This window comes from Dermatophagoides farinae, chromosome 4 (genome assembly GCF_024713945.1).
Source record: "Dermatophagoides farinae isolate YC_2012a chromosome 4, ASM2471394v1, whole genome shotgun sequence".
Classification (NCBI taxonomy): Eukaryota; Metazoa; Arthropoda; class Arachnida; order Sarcoptiformes; family Pyroglyphidae; genus Dermatophagoides; species Dermatophagoides farinae.
The window spans coordinates 3,480,698-3,500,389 of NC_134680.1; the positions used below are offsets into that span (position 1 = coordinate 3,480,698).

The 19,692-nt window shown below is 30.8% G+C and overlaps 1 protein-coding gene across 1 annotated transcript; it reads right to left on the minus strand.

Moving 5' to 3' along the window:
• Nucleotides 1-30: 30 nt before the first annotated feature.
• Nucleotides 31-18,934, minus strand: LOC124489904 (uncharacterized). The gene is made up of 12 exons (XM_047052302.2): nucleotides 18,783-18,934; nucleotides 14,505-14,815; nucleotides 13,378-14,429; nucleotides 10,542-13,304; nucleotides 10,236-10,484; nucleotides 6,781-10,160; nucleotides 3,261-6,717; nucleotides 2,218-3,198; nucleotides 1,904-2,152; nucleotides 1,521-1,810; nucleotides 608-1,447; nucleotides 31-534 (listed from the first exon to the last, which is right to left on the minus strand). The coding sequence occupies exons 2-12, from the start codon at nucleotides 14,641-14,643 to the stop codon at nucleotides 171-173; spliced, it is 13,764 nt and encodes a 4,587-aa protein (XP_046908258.1). The 5' UTR covers nucleotides 14,644-14,815; nucleotides 18,783-18,934; the 3' UTR covers nucleotides 31-170.
• Between the last annotated feature and the right edge of the window lie 758 nt (nucleotides 18,935-19,692).

Sequence of the window (19,692 nt, forward strand, 5' to 3'; positions counted from 1 at the left end):
GCAATATTGTTGCAAATTGAAAAAATGTCATGAGAATAAATATTCACGATTTATTATATTATATTAAAAAGAAAAATTATTGTTTTTTTCAATCAAAAAAAAAAAAAAAAAAAAATTCATAATAAACATTCGATATGTCGTCGTCGATCATACATGATTTTGTTCAAAATTTATTGTCGATTTCTCAGCCATTCGAATATTTTCATACGATAATTTTTAGCCCAAACAATGTTTGTCTGTATTGTTTCCAATGATTTATTTAGATTTACATCGGAAACACCTGTATCACGATGTCTAATGAAAAATTGTTGAAATTCATTCAATTGTTTTTCCGTATAAATATAACGAGCAAAATATGTTGCTAATCGTCCCATATTTGATGATGATAATCGTTGGGCGAGAATTTGGCGATAATTTTGTTGAAAATATTGCCATCCAATTTTAAAACCAACAGGTGTCCGTAATATATACGTGTAAAGACCAAGATAATCTTGACGACGAATATAATTTTGTTCCATACCATAATTCATTAGTCTATGAATCGAAAATATGATTCACAAAAAAAATCAAAATATCCAAACAAGAAATCATAAATTGAAAAACATACCTAGTGAGCAATTGTTTGTTCTGTGTTTGAGCCAATGCCTGTAGATAATTCAATTTCATTACCGTTGATTGTTCTTCATTGTATTTTTTCCATACAAAATTCCAATCATCAACATCATTTGATTCTTGTAAAGCGTAACGAAGTACGACAGTGATTATGTTTGGCGATATTCTATCGATATAACCTTGACGCCATTTTTTAAATTCTACTTCTGCTTCGGCTAAACATAAATCGAAACCATATGCACAGGCAAATGATGTGACTGTTGTTTGTAATCGTTGAGAATTCATATCTATTTGCATGGATGATGATTCTTGAAGGTTGTAGTTTCGATAAACATCACGAACAAGATCATGTGCATATGAACGATATGCTTGTTGCATCATTTGATTCATATTGGATTTGCCATCATCGAAATTAACATTACGAAAATATGGCCATAATTTTCCAAAAATGGTCGAACCGGTTGACCAAATCGAATACCTTTGATTTGTTTTCAATATTGAAAGTAATTCAAATACTGTTTCGAATGGCAAAAGATTTACGTTAGCTAAACGAAAAGCATCATACATAAGATGTGAATAATCTTGTGATGTTAAATGTAATTTTGACATTGTCGTTTGATCTTGAAATAATTTTGTCCATTTTTTCCATTCATCCATTGGATAATTAACAATATAGAATCCTTGAGAATCACAATTGAATTTCAATGGAAAAGATTCATTATTATTTGATTGATTCAATTCGATTTCCTGTTGGCCATTCGAAATGAATTGGATTTTTGCTTCCGTGGATACAGTATAATCGTTATAGTATGAAAGTGGAATAATATAATAATCGCTATGGAAATTATTGTGAAAAAAAAGAAATAATAATTAGTTTTTAATCTTTTAAATGAAATCATAATCATTACTTATTGTTAGAGAATTTTCCACTGGATAAAAATCTTTCCTGTGTAATGATATATCGTGTACTGTTATCGATTCGGGTTATGTTTACATATGGAAATCCTGGTTTTAATGTCCATGATTCCAGGAATTTTCTTGTTTCATTGAATCCATCGATTGTAATTTCCGATATTTCGGTTAAAAACTGATCAGCCGTAACAGTTTTATATTGATATTTTTTTAGATATTTTTGTAATTGACCATAAAATGATTCAGTGCCTAAAACATATTCAAACATTCGTAATATGGATGAACCCTTTAAAGAGAAAGAGAGAGAGAGAGTGAGAGTGAGAGAAAACAAATTATCATTAAAATCAATGGATTCACATGAAAAAATATTAAATTGAACCTTTTGATATGTAATATGTGATATATAGGAAATTTCGGCCGGTTTATCAATCGAAGATCTAGATAATGGATGGGCAGTAATACTTGCATCGGCATCCATACCGAGAATATAATCAGTTATATAGAATAATTGTTTATAATTCCAATCTGGTTCAACTTTATCGACGGCAAACCATTCTAGATATGATGCGAATGCTTCGTTTAGCCATAGATCTGTCCACCAATCACAGGTGACTAGATTTCCAAACCACTAAAGAGAGAAAAAATAATAATCAATCAATGATTTGAATAAATAAAAAAAACGAATACGAATACCATATGAGCAATTTCATGTGCAACAACGGAAGCAACCCTCATTTTATCCGAAGCCGATGATATGAGTTCATTCCATAATAATGCCGTTTCACGGAAAGTTAAAAGGCCCCAATTTTCCATTGCACCAGCACTAAAATCTGGTAAAGCTACAAGATGCATTTTTTCCAATTGATATGAATAATCGAATTTTTTCTGAAAATTGCTAATTATATCCGATACTTTTGTCAATGAATAGGCTGTATTATTGATTTCCGGTGGTGATGAACAAATATCTACATTGATTTCGGTACCATTCAATGATTGTGTTTGATCATGATTACATTCAAAATCACTGATTATAAATGCCAATAAATAGGTGACCATTTTTGGTGTTTCTTCGAATTCTGTTCGTTTCCACGACGATGTTGTTGTTTCATTGGAAATCGTTTCGATCGATTTTGAATTCGTATTTGATATGGCAGTGAAATTATCATGATGTTCAATAGTTAGCTGAAATGTTGATTTAAATGATGGTTCATCAAAACATGGAAATGCTTGTCGAGCATGAGTATCCTGGAATTGTGTTGCAGCCAATTTTATTACATTTCCATTATCATTATATTTGCTTAGATAAAATCCAGTCATATCGGTACCAAGTTTACTATTGAAACTAAAATTCAATTGAATGTTCAATGGTTTTTCATCTTCAACGTTGATTGATTCTTTCATTTCAATAACCCAAAATTCATATGGTTCATATGCAAATGTCTGTTTAATCGATAATTCCGTATCAGAATTGAATACTTTTGATTCGGTTATATTCAATGATTTCGCGGCATGTAAAATTACATAACGAATTGTTTCCATTAGTTTAACATTGATTTCTACTGTTCCTTCAAATCGTTCTTGATCAATATCAACTTTTATCGATAAACGATAATGTTCGGGAATAACATTTGAATTCAAACGGAATTCGGTGAATGGACAAACATCATTTCCACACTATTTAAACAAAACAAGGGATAAATCAGATGATATTTGAGAATAAAATAAATTTCACTTACCAATAAAAATCGTTCCACTTCAACCATTCGATTTGCTATCCAATTGATATTGCTATCGATTTGATTTAGGATACCATTTCGTTGATTTTGTGTGAGACCAATGTTTGGATATTTAGCGAAAAATTGTTTCATTTCATTTTTTTGTTCGGTGGTGAAAAAATATCTGGAACTAATACTACTTAATAATGATGACACTTTTGTCAAACGTAATGGTGAACCAGTTCGAATAAATTTTAGATAATTATCCTTGAAAAATTTCCATAGTAATGCCAAACTGTTTCGATTATTACAGCCACTAACAGCAATGAATACGGAATATGAATCTTGTGATCGTATTACTTGATTTGCTTCCAATGCTTGTGTTAATAACATTTTTAATAATTTTGAATCCTTAGTCTGTGCTAATGCATTCATATAGATTGAACGAAGTGTCGATGATGTTTCATTGGAATATTGTGACCAAACAAATAGCCATTGATCGGTTGAATTAGAATTTTGTATACCATAATCAAGTACAGTACTCAATAGATTTGGTGATGGAATTTTATCCATTTGTTGATTCTGTTTACCAATGATCCATTCCTGAAATAATCGTTCACTTTGTTCAAGACAATCATTAATTCGGTTAAAACATGCCCAATCTAATATGGATGATCGTAATCTCCGTTTTGTAACCGGTTCATCGATTGTATCATTCCAACCCAATTCATCATAAACAGGTTGTACAAGATTTTGAAGATATTCACAGAATTTTCCTTCATACAAACTTGCATGTGATATATATCGTCGTATTGAGCTAAATCCACGTATAGCCGTTGTCCATGGCGATAAATGTGTTTCATTCCTTAGATATTTGGCCAAATTTAATGGAACATTATATGAAAGTAGATTAGCCTGTGCAAGATAGAATGCATCCATCATAAGGCCACTTCGATCAAGCACCGGTACTTCATTTGATTTATCCATGAATGTATTGATCCATTGTTGCCAAATTTTAGGTGAATAATTCACCAGATAATAACCAGAATGAAGTGCATTTAAATTGATAGGAATTGATAGCGAATTATTTGCTGTGATTGTCATCGTTTCATTGATCATAAATTCTGTTTTCATATCTTTCCACGTTGAATCAAGATAATATTTGATCGGTATTTTCCATTTAGGTATCGTAGTATTTTTAGTTTCTTCCAAAAGAAATCGATCTTGAACTAGATTATATACGGTTTCATCACTAGATTCGGTTACATTAATGTATGGAATACCGTTACTGTAGAACCAATCATGAATAAAATCACTCATTTTTATAGTTTGTTCATTAGTATCATTGAATACAAATTGTTCATCGAATTCAGCCAATAACATTTCCGGTCTAACGCTTGTATATTTATGTTTGGCTAGATAATTACGAAGTGCTGCATAAAACAGATCACTTCCCATTACTGATTCAATCATACGTAGAATTGAAGCACCTTTTGAATAGATTATACTCGAATCGAATTGTTCACTTTGTTCGGTACGTGTAACATTACGTATTAATGGATGACTATCTTTAGCATCCGATAATAAACCATATTCAAATTCGGATATCAGAAACAAATCAAAAGTATTCCAATCTGGTTCAACGGCATTGACTGTTGTATATTGCATATAAGTTGCAAACGCTTCATTCAATGCGATAAAATCCCACCATTCACATGTGACCAGATTTCCAAACCAAAAATGTGCCAATTCATGTGCAATCGTATTCATCATTGACATTTTTCGTTTCGAAGTTGTATCCTGTTCATGGAATAATAATGCCGTTTCACGGAATGTAATTAGACCCCAATTTTCCATTGCACCATAAGAAAAATCTGGTATAGCAATTAAATCCACTTTCTTCATTGGATATGGATGACCAAGTAATTGTTCAAGATGTTCTAAACATTTCGGTGCCTTTTCCAATGCATAATCTAATTTATGTTCTTGAAGATGTGATGCACAAACACCAACTGTAACCTGATTATTTTCAATCAAATAATGTTTGCAAACAAATTTACTGACAGCCATTGCAACTAAATATGTAACCATATCTAATGATTCATTGAATCTTGTTTGTATCCATTCGGTATTGGGAATCTGTTTGACATCGATCACTTCCATATTAGATAATGTTGTATTCATTTCTTTATCATGAATAATTGTAACGTTGAATTTTGATTTGAATGCTGGTTCATCAAAACACGGGAACACTTTACGTGCATCGAAAAATTCAAATTGTGTTGATGCCATTCGGTAATTTTTATTTCCATCCGTATAGTTGGATCTATATAGGCCAGAAATACCAGCATCAAGAAGATTGGCAGTAAAATTAAATGTTAATTCATACGATCCAATCGATTGTTGTTGATCGAATTCAATTACAACAAATTGTTTTGGATAATATCGAAACATTGTTACATGTTGAATCGAATCCTTATTAATGGATTTTTTCACTGATATCAATTTTACTTGAAGCATTTGAGCTGCATGCAGAACAATTTGTTCGAATGGTTTTAAAGCTTCGATTTGAATATTAACACTACCATTGTAGATATTTGTGGTTAAATTAACTTGTATGGTTAGATCATAATGTCTTGGTTGAATAATGGTTTTATCAATACGTGTTTTTGCCCACGGACATGGTTTAGGTGTTCGATCTCCACAAGCATTCTGGCCAAACCATTCACCAACTTTTTCCTTATTATTCGACATCCAAGCTAAATTGTATTCAATTCGAGCAAATGTCGATTCTTGTCCACTCATCGAAACTCCTGTTCGTTTATCTTTTAGAAAATTCCAGATATCTAATCGTCGTTTTTCAGTAACAGTATGATCGGCAAATCTTGTCATGATCATATCCATCTGATCGGTGGATAATTTTCTAGATAACATTGAATAATTGTTGGTAAAATATTGCCAAATCATTTGTTCATGTTCATAACGTTGAATAATGTAGAGGAAAAATTGTACAAAATGATTATTCGAAACGATTGATTCATTCAATGCTAGATCTAAATATTTTTGAACAATTTTACTGTCGGATATATGACTTAATGCTTCAAGATAACCGGTCTTGTTGGTGTGTGAATCTTTTTCTATTGAAAATCTTTGCCAAACAAATTCATAATCTAGCGGATTTTTACTATATTTCATACCATACGATAATGTGGATGCAAATAGATCAGGTTTAATTGTGCTATTCTCAACTTTCCATTTGTCAAACATTACGTGTGCATCTTTTAAACATTGATGATTACCACTACCACATGCAATTTGAATGATTATTTTTCGAAACATTCGTTCTATTATTGTTGAATTTTCAATGTTCCAAAAATCGATACCACTATAATGTGATTGAGTTAAACGTCGTTCAAAATGGAGATATGATTCACGATATTCAGTACGTTCCATTTCCCAGGCAAGATTAGCAATCAATCTATAGATGAAACAAAAAAAAAAGTTTTTAAATTCCATTCTTACAAATCCAAAAAAAACTTACTTTGAATGAAATGTCCAAGGAACATAATGTGTTTCATGTACAAGATAATTATGCATATCCAATGCAATAAAATATGGTGCAAGTTTAGCACGTGATAAAAAATATGATGATGTTATTAATTCACTACGATCATTCACCGTTAACAATGAAACAACGTTATCTTTATTGGCGATTAAATCATTGATCAATTTTGACCATTTTTCCGATGGATAATTAACAAAATAGAATCCATTAAAATTTGGGTTGATTTTGATGATGCTATCAAAATAGTTTAATTTGCCAGTTTTTTCGGTTAAAAATTGAATCGTTGATTCTTTTACTTGTTGTTTTTCATCATATGTATAATATTGGAATGGAATGACATAAGTTAGATCATTCGGTGGACGATCACCATTTCGTATGAATCTTTCTTGTACATATTGACAGGATTTGTTCACTTCATTATCATCGACGTCACAAGTGATATTAAGATATGGAAAACCAATTTGTTCAGTCCAAGAAATGATAAAATCTCTGGCATTCTGGGTATCATTATATGGCCAATTTTGTTCGAATGCTGCGTAAAGATTTTCACTTGTTGCTGTTTGATATTGCAGTGATTCAAGATATGATTGAATTGATTGTTGAAATGCATTCAAACCCATTGTCTTTTCAAACATATTCAATATTGTTGATCCTTTATTATAAACGATTCTTGTCACATATTTCATATCTTTTGGTTGATTCACTTTACGTATTATTGGTTGAGATATTGGATCATAATCACCAACAATTGCCTGATATGTATAACTTTTGACGAACGTGTCCCAAATTTTCCATTCTGGATGAACAGAATCCATTCCTTTACATTCCATGAATGATGCAAAACCTTCATTTAACCATAGATCACCCCAAAAATTCATCGTAACGAGATCACCGAACCACATATGTGCCAATTCATGTGCAATAACATTGCATGTATCTTTTTTCTCTTCAGAAAGATTATCCATTTCGGACCATAATAATTTTTTCTGACGATATTTCACGAGACCCCAATTTTCCATTGCACCGGATGAAAATTGTGGTAATGCTATTTGATCCAATTTTGGTAGACTATATTCAATTCCTGTATAATTTTCATAAAATTTTAGAATTTTCGGTGTTACACTTAAAGAATATTCACGATGATGTTGATCGTATAATGGCGATGAACATACACTAATCGATAGGTTGCGAAGTTCCACACTATTAATTCGTGAACATTCGAAATCTGATACAAGAATTGCAATCAAATATGTAACCATAGGTGGTGTCGTTGCAAATTTTGTTTCCATCCATTTATCATTAATATCGTTGAATGATAAAGCATTCATATTTGATAATGTTTGTGCCATTGTTTTTGGATGTATCACTGTGATCGATATATTCGATTTGAATGATGGTTCATCAAAACACGGAAACATTTTTCTTGCATGTGTTGATTCGAATTGTGTTGCAGCTAGATTGATACGTGTACCATTATTTTTATCATCATACCAGCCATGATAAAGGCCAACTAGACCACCTTTTGATAGATTACCATCGAAATTTAATTCCACCATATAATTATCACCTTTAGTTGTATTCATTTTCAATGGAATAACATAGAATTCTAATGGTGAATATGTAAATCCACGTCCAGTGGATAACAATAAATCAGATTTGATTTCAGTTTCTCGTTTTTGTGTTGTTTGTTTTTGTGTAATTTTCGGTGATGAAACGTCCAAAATATCAGCAGCATGAACAATGATATGATCGATTTCATCATCAATATTCACCTCTATCTTAACGGTACCATTATATCTTAATGTATCTGTATCAATTTGAATATTCAAATCATAATTCAAAGGTTTGACCAAACGATTCAATCGATATTGATTCCATGGACAATGTTTTGTATCGCAAATATCGGTAACATATTCAATTACATTTTTATAGAATGATCGTGACCAACGAATATTAGCATCAATTAGATCCATTGTTTGTTGACGATAAAGTGCACTGGCACCGGCTTCAGGATATTTTTCAAATAATTCCATTACTTCTTGACGACGTTTATCTGTTGTAAAATGAAACGCAAAACGATATACAGCACGACCAACATCCGAATCATCCATTCCATATCGTTGTTGAATTTCTGGATAATGTTCACGATAAAAATTCCATGCTAAATCTAATCCAATTGAATTATCAGCCATATAGGCAAGAAATGTGAAAAAATCTTGTGTACGAAGATAATTTGTATCCAATGAATTATTGAGCAATCTTTGTAACATATCCACATTGGTTGTAGCTGTCATTGCTTTAAGATAGGTCATTTTTTCATTAGTTGTATTGGCCGAATCATAACGTTGTTGAAGAAAAGTGAATCTTTTATCTGTTGCTTCGAAATTTAGTGCATAATATAAAAATACAGGTAATATATCCGGATCATAATTAGCGGTTGGATTTTTACTGTATTCATCGAACAATTGTGATGCTTTCTGTAGACAATCTTGATTGCCATAATCACAAGCTAATGTCAATATTAATGAACGGAAAAGACGTTGATTCATATTATCATCTGATTTGGCCGTCCATCCAACATCATCATAATGATTGGCAATCAATTTTGTTCGTACCCATTGATCGTAGGCAATACTCTGATCTTGTACAGCCATAAAAACTCGTATAAATTTTAACATATCGGCTGCATTTTTCCAAACCATATAGGATTTTTCCAATCGAAGAAATTCGGTTAAACTTAAACATTGTTTATAAGGTAATCGACCAGCACGAGCGAGATAGAATGCATCCAATAATAGATTGTTTCTATCTAAAGCACTTGTCTGATTCCAAACCTCCGATTCACTATTGTTCAATGTCTCAATCCATCGTTTCCATTGTTCCGTTGGATAGTTAACAATAAAAACACCTTTTTGATCGACATTAAATTTTATCAAATCATCTACGCCAATTTCGATATCATCTTTGTACATTTCTTTTGTATACATTATGAATTTTTCAATATTTCCACTGATATCGGGAATTTTTTGATTAATCAAACGATATGTAATCGGAACAGACCATAAATATGTTGTCGTTGAATAGGGAGAATCTTTTAAAAATCTTTCCTGTACAAATTTCATCGTATTATTCTTATTATTCGTTGTGATTGTGATTACGGGGAAACCATCTTTTCGTAACCATGTTTGCATAATTTTTTCTATATCTAAATTTCTATCAGCAACACTGGACAATTCGTTCCAAAGATCACCGGTTAACGTATTTGAGTAGCTAAATTTTTTAATATAATTCTTAATGCCGATACGAAACGTTTCATCACCAACCATTGATTCCAACATTCGAATGATACATGATCCCTATTAGAGAAAGAGAGAGATAAAGTTCAAAAAAATAAAATCCTGAAAAATCTCAATCAATTTCAATCAACAAACTTTTGAATAAGTGATGGAATCAAAAACTGCTTGTATCGAATTATCATCAGTTACTTTTGTCTGTAATGGATGAGTACTAGTCATTGAATCCGACTCATATACACGAGCATATTCATTTATGGCATAAAAATCATGATAATTCCAATCCTTTTCCACATAATCTACGGCTTTATATTCCATAAATGTTGCGAATCCTTCGTTTAGCCAAAGATCATCCCACCATTTCATTGTGACCAAATTTCCAAACCACTAACAGGAATTAAATTGAATTTTAAATATATTCAATGATTTTAAAAAAACACTTACCATATGTGCTAATTCATGACATATTATCTGGCAAATTTTAGTCTTCGACAATGTACTCGTTTCTTTTGAATCATAAAGAACATAGATATCACGATACGTGACTAGACCCCAATTTTCCATTGCTCCCATTTGAAAATCCGGAACGGAAATCATATCCATTTTAGGTAATGGAAAATCAATTTCAAAATATTTTTCCGAATAAAATTCCAATGCTTGAGGACCAACTCGTAATGCATAATCGGTTTTATCCAGATTTATCGCACGATCATATGTATAGACACTGAAATTTGACAATAATGGACTAGATTTTGATACAAAATCACTGACAACAATTGCCACTAGATAGGTGGACATTTTTACAGAACGTTCGAACGTTGTCATTTTCATATTTTTATCATTCAATGATCGTTGAACAAATGATATGGGCATATTTGAAATGGCTGAATAATTGGCACCATGTTCAATTTGTAATGCAAATGTTGCCTTAAATTGTGGTTCATCAAAACATGGAAACACTTTACGTGCATATCCAGCTTGAAATTGTGTCGTGGCTAATTTGACGGTTTCACCGGTTTCAGAACGTTGATATTGTGAAAGATAAAGACCACTTAATTCTTTACTTAGTTTGCCATAGAATCGTAGTTCAACAACATATGTTTCAGGTAGAATTATTTTCTGTAATGGAATAATCCAATATTGATTTGGTCGAAACAAGAAATGTGTCATTTTCGTATCGAATAATGAAAGATTATCGTCATGTCCAGTAACATTAGCGATGAAAGGAATTGAAACTTCTACACGTGGTTGTTGTTTCGTATATACAGCCGATGATGTAATGTTCAAATCTTTTGAATGTAAAATTAGATAACGAATCGGACGATGAATTTCGATTTCAATTCGAACAGAACCGGAAAATTTTTCCTCATCCACCAAAACGGTAAGATTTACATCATAATGTTGTGGCCGTACAGATTCATCAAGTCGCCAACGTAACCAAGGATTTTCATTCGGATTACGATTATTTAATATTTTCGAAACATTTTGTTCATTATCCTCAATCCATTGAATATTTTCACGTATTGTTTCGATAGCTTCGATACGAGCTCCTTGACCAGCACCAGCATCAGGATATTGGTGGAAAAAATCCATAACTTCTTGTAAGCGAGATTCGGAACGGAAACCACTAATAACTGAACGAACATACGTTCCTAATCGGCGATCATTCAAACCAAAACGTTTGATCAATTGAGGCCAATGATTTCGAATATATTCCCAAATCATTGATCTTCCAATGTCACTATTCGAAGCGATTGATTGTTGTACAGCGAAAAAATTTTCATTATTAATTTTATTCAAATCTTCAGAATATGATATCAATACGGATATAAGATTTGGATTAGTAGTCGATGTCAGTGAGGAAATTATTTTCGATTTTTCAATTGCATCTTTTTCAGATTCATATAGATCCCACATACGTTGCCAATCCGATTCATTCGTACTGGCCTGTAAACCATATTTATAAACATATGATTTTGTATTCGAATCTAATCGCTTTCCACGATCCATCCAATCACGAAATTGTTGATAACATTGTTTCGTGCATTTTTCATAGCCAACTTTACATGCTATCGTAATTAATACATTACGTAAGGCTATTTCATCCAGTTTTTGTGCAGAGTTGTCGGTTGTCGATAAATCAACATTTGAATCGAATGAATTGGCAACGATCGATTTGATAAAATCACGAAATTGTATCAATGCCAAACCACTTTCACCAAGTTTATTGATCAATGATGTGATTACATTATTAGCCACTGACCATGGAATATAATTTGTTTCCATTTCAAGATACGTGAATAGATTGAGTAAACGATCATAGGATAGTGCCGATATCTCGGATAAACGATATGCATCATGTAATAGGTTTGCACGATCACCAACACTGAATGATTTGGAATTTCTTTTCAATTCACTAATCAATAGATCCCAATCTTCGGGTTGATAATTTACAACATAATAATCATGGCCATCAGGATTTAATTTGATCCAATCATTCGATTCAAGTTCATATCCAAGATCAACAATCATTTCTGATTGGTTGAATAAATGCGCAGATTGTTCTTGTTTTGGATGTCGATATTTGATATAAATATTCCATGGATCTTCCAGTGGAATGGATGTTGAATTTGATCGATAAATTGTTTGTTTTAATCGTAGTTTCATTGTACTTCGCTGAGATTTGGATGGTGATTCACGAATCGAACGTTTAAATGTTTGTTGTTCACGTTCAACAGTAATGATAGGATAACCATTGTGATAAAGCCATTTATTTAGAAAATTTTTTCCATCAATTTTAGTCGTTGTTTCAATATCCTTATAAAAATAACTCATCATTTTTTCTGTATCAACATTTGAATATTGATTTTCTCTAAGTAAATAGCTAAAATTTTCCATAAATTTCTTCCGCCCAATTATACTTTCAATCATATAAGCAATCGATGCACCTTTTGAATAGGAAATTGTATCGAATAGAGCCGTAATCTGATTCGGTGTAAGAATATCATCCCTTTTCGGTACCAATGGATGTGTTTTAGATAAAGAATCGGTAGTGAATGCACGATGTAGATCATCGATTAAAAATCGATTCCATATATTGAATGATGCGTCCAGGTGATCTTGACCATAATATTCGATAAATGATGCAAAACCTTCCTGAAGCCAGAGATCATTCCACCAAGTGGCTGTGACTAGATTACCTATCCACTTTTTTTGAAATTTCATTTTAAAAAAATGGTCAGAATTTTGAGAAAAAATAATTCGAAACAATTACACTTACCATATGGGCTAATTCATGTGCAATAACACTGGCTATTTTTCGCCTATCATTAACACAAGATTCATCGGCATCAAATAGGATATATGTTTCCTTGTAGGTGACTAGACCCCAATTTTCCATTGCACCGGATACGAATTCGGGTAAACCGATCAGATCTAATTTTTCCAATGATTGTGAATATGGAATGGCCGTTAGATTTTCATAATATGATAGAATAGTTGCCGCTGATTCACAGGCATACATGGTTTTTTCCACCTGATCTGGTCGTGAATAAACACGAACACGTGTACCGGTTGTTGTCTTTGTTTCTTTATATTCAAAATCATTCACCGAAAATGCCACTAAATATGTGGACATTTTTGGCGTCTGTTTAAATGTTGTCCGGCTGAATCCGGTTTCAATACTCGGTACGGTTTCTTTTTCCATTTGATTGGATATGGCTCTTAATCCGGTTGGATGGATTAACGTTATATCAAATGTAGCTTTAAATGATGGTTCATCAAAACAAGGAAATGCCATACGTGCATATGTTGGTTCAAATTTTGTTGCCGTCATATAACGAATTTCATTTTTGATCGTTGTATATGGACTACGATAAAATCCGATAATCTGTCCATTTCGAAACGTACTGGAAAACGTAATCTGTAATGCATATTCCTCACCTTTAACCAATGATCCATCTAATTCAAATATACATCGTTCAAACTCCGTATTGCTAGAAAAATTTTCAATCGCAACCGATGGTTTCGATAATGAATATGATGATATGTTAAGATTTTTACAATTAAGTACAATTTGATCGATTGAATCGTTGAGAACTTGTAACGTAATACGTACTGATCCATTGAAAAAATTTTCATTAGGATCGCTACGTATTTGTAGACGATAATTTATAGGTATGACATCATGATTAAGTAATAGATTATCAGATATTGGTGGCGGCTTAGTCGATGTAATCGTTGTTTGTGATGTAGTCAATGTCGATGTGTAAGTTGTTTCAAAAGTTGTCGAGGTTGTTGTAGTCGATTGATCTTTGGATAAATCATTATTCTCTATATAAATTTTGAATTATAATGGGTTGGTGTCTGTTTTTTTTTCACAATTTTCAACAAAAACAAAAAACTTACTATTACGTTCAACAATGTATGCGGCTAAAAAACCGATAAACAAACAGGCCAATATGAATATGGCGAAACCTAATAATAAGGTTTTCGTACGGCCAGCTTTTGATGATGATGGTGATGTTGTCATCGATGCGCTTGCCATTCGAAAATTCTTTTCGTGGTTTTTTTCGCGGTTTTTAATTTTCCAAAAATATTTTTTTTACTTTTATTGATTGATCGATCATCGAATAATTATGTTTACGATGATGATGGTGATAATCGTAGTCGTAGACCAATAATGGATGATGTTATCGAAAAATGAAAAAAATCGATATCTGAATTGAATGAAGGACAAACAGGTAAATATTTAAATTTTGATAGTTAAAATGTGAAAAAAATCTCGTTGATTGAATGAAAGAAAATACGGATAAACGAATTATTTTGAATGATGATAAAAATCACATCATACAATTATCGTCGTAACCGGAATGAATGATGATGATGATTATGATGATGATGATCTGAAATCATAATCATCATCATCTTTTTAATTATCACGATTTAAATGAAACAGAAATGAAAAGAAAAAAAAAGAAATAACGAAAAAGTTTCAAATGGCGCCAAAACAAAAACAAAAACAAAATTGTAGCCTATTTTAACACAAGAATGTATAAACATACACACAGAATGATTAATTTTCATCAATACAAAATTGTCGTCATCGTTATAATCATCATCGTTGTCGCTAATCATTGAGAAATGGTGAAAAGAGAATCAAAAAAAACGAGGAATAACAAATTGATCATCATCATATTCGTCGTTTGTTTGTACAAATTAATAAATGCGAACACATACACTCACACACACACACATACATATTGGGGGGAAAAAAGTAAAAGTAGAAGCAAGTGATAATGAAAAATGAAATTCATCTTCGTCAAAATCATGATTGAATGAATGGTGAAAAAAAATTGAAATGCAAAATGAAAAAAAACCATAGAAACTCTTCATCATCATCAAAGCATCATTATGATTCTTGAATTAAAAAAAAAGAAATAAATAATTCTCATTGCCAATGTAGTCAACTTGTCAAAACCAGTGACTGACTGACTAACTGACTTATTCGAAAACAACAACAACAACAACAACAGCGAGAAAAAGATGAAGAACAAACCCCTAATCCATCAAATGTTATCCAATTCATCCATCATGATGATCATTTGGAAACAAAGAAAACATGTTTTATTTCATTTCATTTGGATTTCTTGATTTTTATACTATTTGATTATGACACATAAAGTGTGGAAGAAATTGAAATTGAAAATGAATGAGACACAATAAAGTGTAATTGGATAATCAACATGAGTATCATAGAATCCGTCATCATCATCATGGCAATTCTACACAACCACATGGCATATAAATAATTTCATTTCATTTTGTTACACACACACACTTGAAATGATTTTGTTTTGATTATTCGTTATAAATTTTGATTCTTCAGACACATACTGACACATAAAAAAAAGTTTATATTTTCATTTGACATCATCATCATCATCAAGTTTGATGGATTTGTATTTTGTAAAGTAAAATAGAAGAAAATGTAGAATATTTTTTTTTCGTGATTTATACACTCATCATCACCCCATATTCGAATGCCAAAAAAAAAATAAATAAAAAATAATGGAGTGTGTGTGTATGTTTATTCTTTTTCCAACTTCATCATCATCATATATAAATGACAGAATTGATAATTGGGTAAAAAAAATCAGTTTCATAAGATTTGTCAAAATGATGTGTGTGTGTGTGTGTGCATGTCTTTCATGATGTTGATGATGGTGAAAAAAAAACTCGTGATGTTTTCTTTTTTTTGGTTTCGGATGGTAGGTAGGAAATTTCCATCACTGAATATTTTTGTTTTGGGACATTTTATCTTGCCGTAAATATTGTTTTGATGTGTGTGTTGTCGGCGACTAAAACGACAGTGACGACGACGACGTCAAATCAAATTAATACTCTTTTTCGGTTGACATTGATTGAAAGGAAAAAGAACAAGAAGAAGAAAAAAAAACAAAAAGTTCCGGTGGGCATCAACCGAACGAGAAGATATCCACAAAAAAATGAATGAATGAATGAATGAATGAAAGCAAAGCCCAAAAAAAAACGTTAACCAAATCATTTGGGATGAGAATTGTGTGTGTTGTGTATTTGAATGAAAATAAAAGTTTTTTTTGTTTCTGAAAAATCCTAATATTATGTACAAAACTTTTAGAAAAAATATATGGATGATAACGATGAAAATCAATGATTTGTAAATTTCCCAAAAAAAAGAATCATCAATAATTAGATAATAATTGATGATGATGATGATGATGATGATGGGTCAACTTGTATTTTATTATTCTTACATTAGTCCTTGTATTTCTCTGCAACTATTAATAAAATGAATATATATAAACTATATAAGTGGATAGCCTATTGTTTTTTTTTTTTATTTCTGACAGAAACATTGCACAAAATAATATTCACACACAACACAGAGAACATCATCATCATCATCATCGATTTTTTGGCTCGATTATTTTTTTTTGTCTAATTAGCTTGTGATGACGATAGCGTATATTCAAATAATAATATGGCTTCGATAAAATTTATGATGTATATATATATGACTGTTCGATAATGATTGTTATAAATGAAAACTACAACAACAATATTGAATGTTGTTCTTATAACGAGAAAAATCGATTCAAAGAAGCGAAAAAAAGACAGAAAAAAAAATTTACCAAGAAAAAAAATCACCATAACCACCATGGTTGACAAATAACAAAAGTCGAACAAAACAAAATCATTTTACGACATCATCAAACAAACAAACAAACAAAAAAAAACGTCGTAACGAAATTCATAACATTCATTTGTTAATGTTGCTGTTGATTCGTTTTGGATTGTCGAATATTTTATGTTGAATAAACACACTCATCACATCCACATAAATGCATTGCATAGGAAATTTTTTTCAAAAAAAAAAAATAATAATAATAATAATAACGAAACGGATTATTATGATGTTATACGATGTTATCCATCCATCTATACAGGCAAACATGATTGAAAATATTTTAAATGAAATCCAGTTATATGGTTTGTTTTGGTAGATGTTATTACAACGACAACAATTATTATATGTTGCTAAGTGATGATGATGAATATGATGATGGGCATCGATTTGATGAAATTGTATAAATATTCAATTCGATAAATAATTATGATGATGATAATGATGCAAAAAATTTTAATGAATGAATGGAAAAAAATTGAATAAAAGTAAGAGAAAATTTCCACCTGGTCTATAAAATTGATTGATTTTATTGATTGGATTTGATTCACATGAAGTCGTATAAATGAATTTCATTTTTATTTTATTTTTTCATTATTTTTTTGAAAATTTCTCTGCAAAAACATACACAGACACATACACATTTTTATCGATTCAATTTGATTGTGGAAAAAAGAAAAGAATTTTTTTTGTTCTGCTATTGATTAACATTCGATTCAATTGAAATTTCTAGCCATTTTTTTTGATAATGTATTCGCGACCGATAGGAGATAAAGATGGATAATAACCAATATGCACAATGGAAATAAATCGAATAAAGATTTTTTTTTATTATTTAATTTTCAAAAATCACAACACCAACAAATACAAAAATAGTCAAAAACTTGGTTAGCTGATAGCTAGATAATGCCAAACCTTTCACGTCGAACGATTTTATCTTTTTATATAATAAATAAATGTTGACACATTGTTCAAACGTCGTGGTTGTGGCTATCATATATCACTTTACAATTTTGATTTTTTTTTTCGTTTGTTTGTTTGTTCATGTTTTCACTCGTTTCTCTCTCGCTTTTTACTCATTTCCTTTTCCTCGTTCACATTTTTTCTTTCATTTTTTGAAAAATATCTATTTTTATTTTTTTTATCTTTAATGTATATTATCATATTGAATAATTCAAATCGTAATCGTGAACCATTGAATGTTTATGTATGATAGGATGAAAAATATACTTGTTCGACAGGTAATAATTGGATAGAATGAATGGTTAGATGAGTATTGAACAAACAAATGTAATGTATACATTATTTGACAGAATCGATTGATTGATTGATTAATCAATCAATTATTTACATAACAATACACCATCTCAGCAGAAGAAGCAGAAAAATATGAAAATCATTTACAAAACAATAAAAAAAACAAAGCAGAATCAATTAATTTATCAATCAATCAATCTTACCTTTTATCGATGATGATGAAGATGATGATGAATATTGAAAAATTTTAAATTGTTTCCAATGTTCAAATTCGAAAAAAAAACTCAAAAAAGCATGAATTCTAAACTTGTTGGCAAAAATTACCGGCAAATGCAGATAAAAAAAATTTTTGCCAGATAATTTTTTACCTCGTATTTATATTGTCATCATTTTCATCATCATCATCATCATCATCATCATCAGTGTCAGAATTATGGACTTTTAAGTGTGTTTGGATCAACCTTTTTCCCCTTCGCCAATTTTTTTTTCTACATTTAATATTAAAAGGTTCACGTTGGCGAACAATCATAAATATTTCAATCATTATTACCATCATCATCATTAGGTTCAAAACTCATAAAAATTGATTCAAAAAAAAAATTTTTTTTCATTTAAATCATTCTTGTAAAATAATAATAATAATGACAAGTAGCATCATCATGATAATGATAATGATGATAAAACATTTATTTTATTGATGATTTAAGATAGACATGACAATTTTTTTTTTGGAGAAAGAGGGAGTTTTCATCATTATTTTCGATCATCCAATACAGTAGTGATCGAAAGAAACACAAATTTGGGCCAAAGGGAAACGTGTGTGTGTGTGTGTCGAGAAAAAACAATTTATTAGGTAGCAAAAAAAAAAAAAAAAAAAAAATTTCCAGATAACCATACAATATGCCAGTAGCTATTTAGTAAGTAAAATTATTTTATTATTATATTACCAGTCCAGACTGGATTATTATCGTGAATATCTTTGTCTGATGTAAAATAATTGTCATCATCATCCATCATTGATAAATGAATATAAAATTTTAATTATACATGCATGTATAGCCCTGATAAGAAAAATTAACTTTATTCAGATCAAATCACTTTAAAATAGGATGA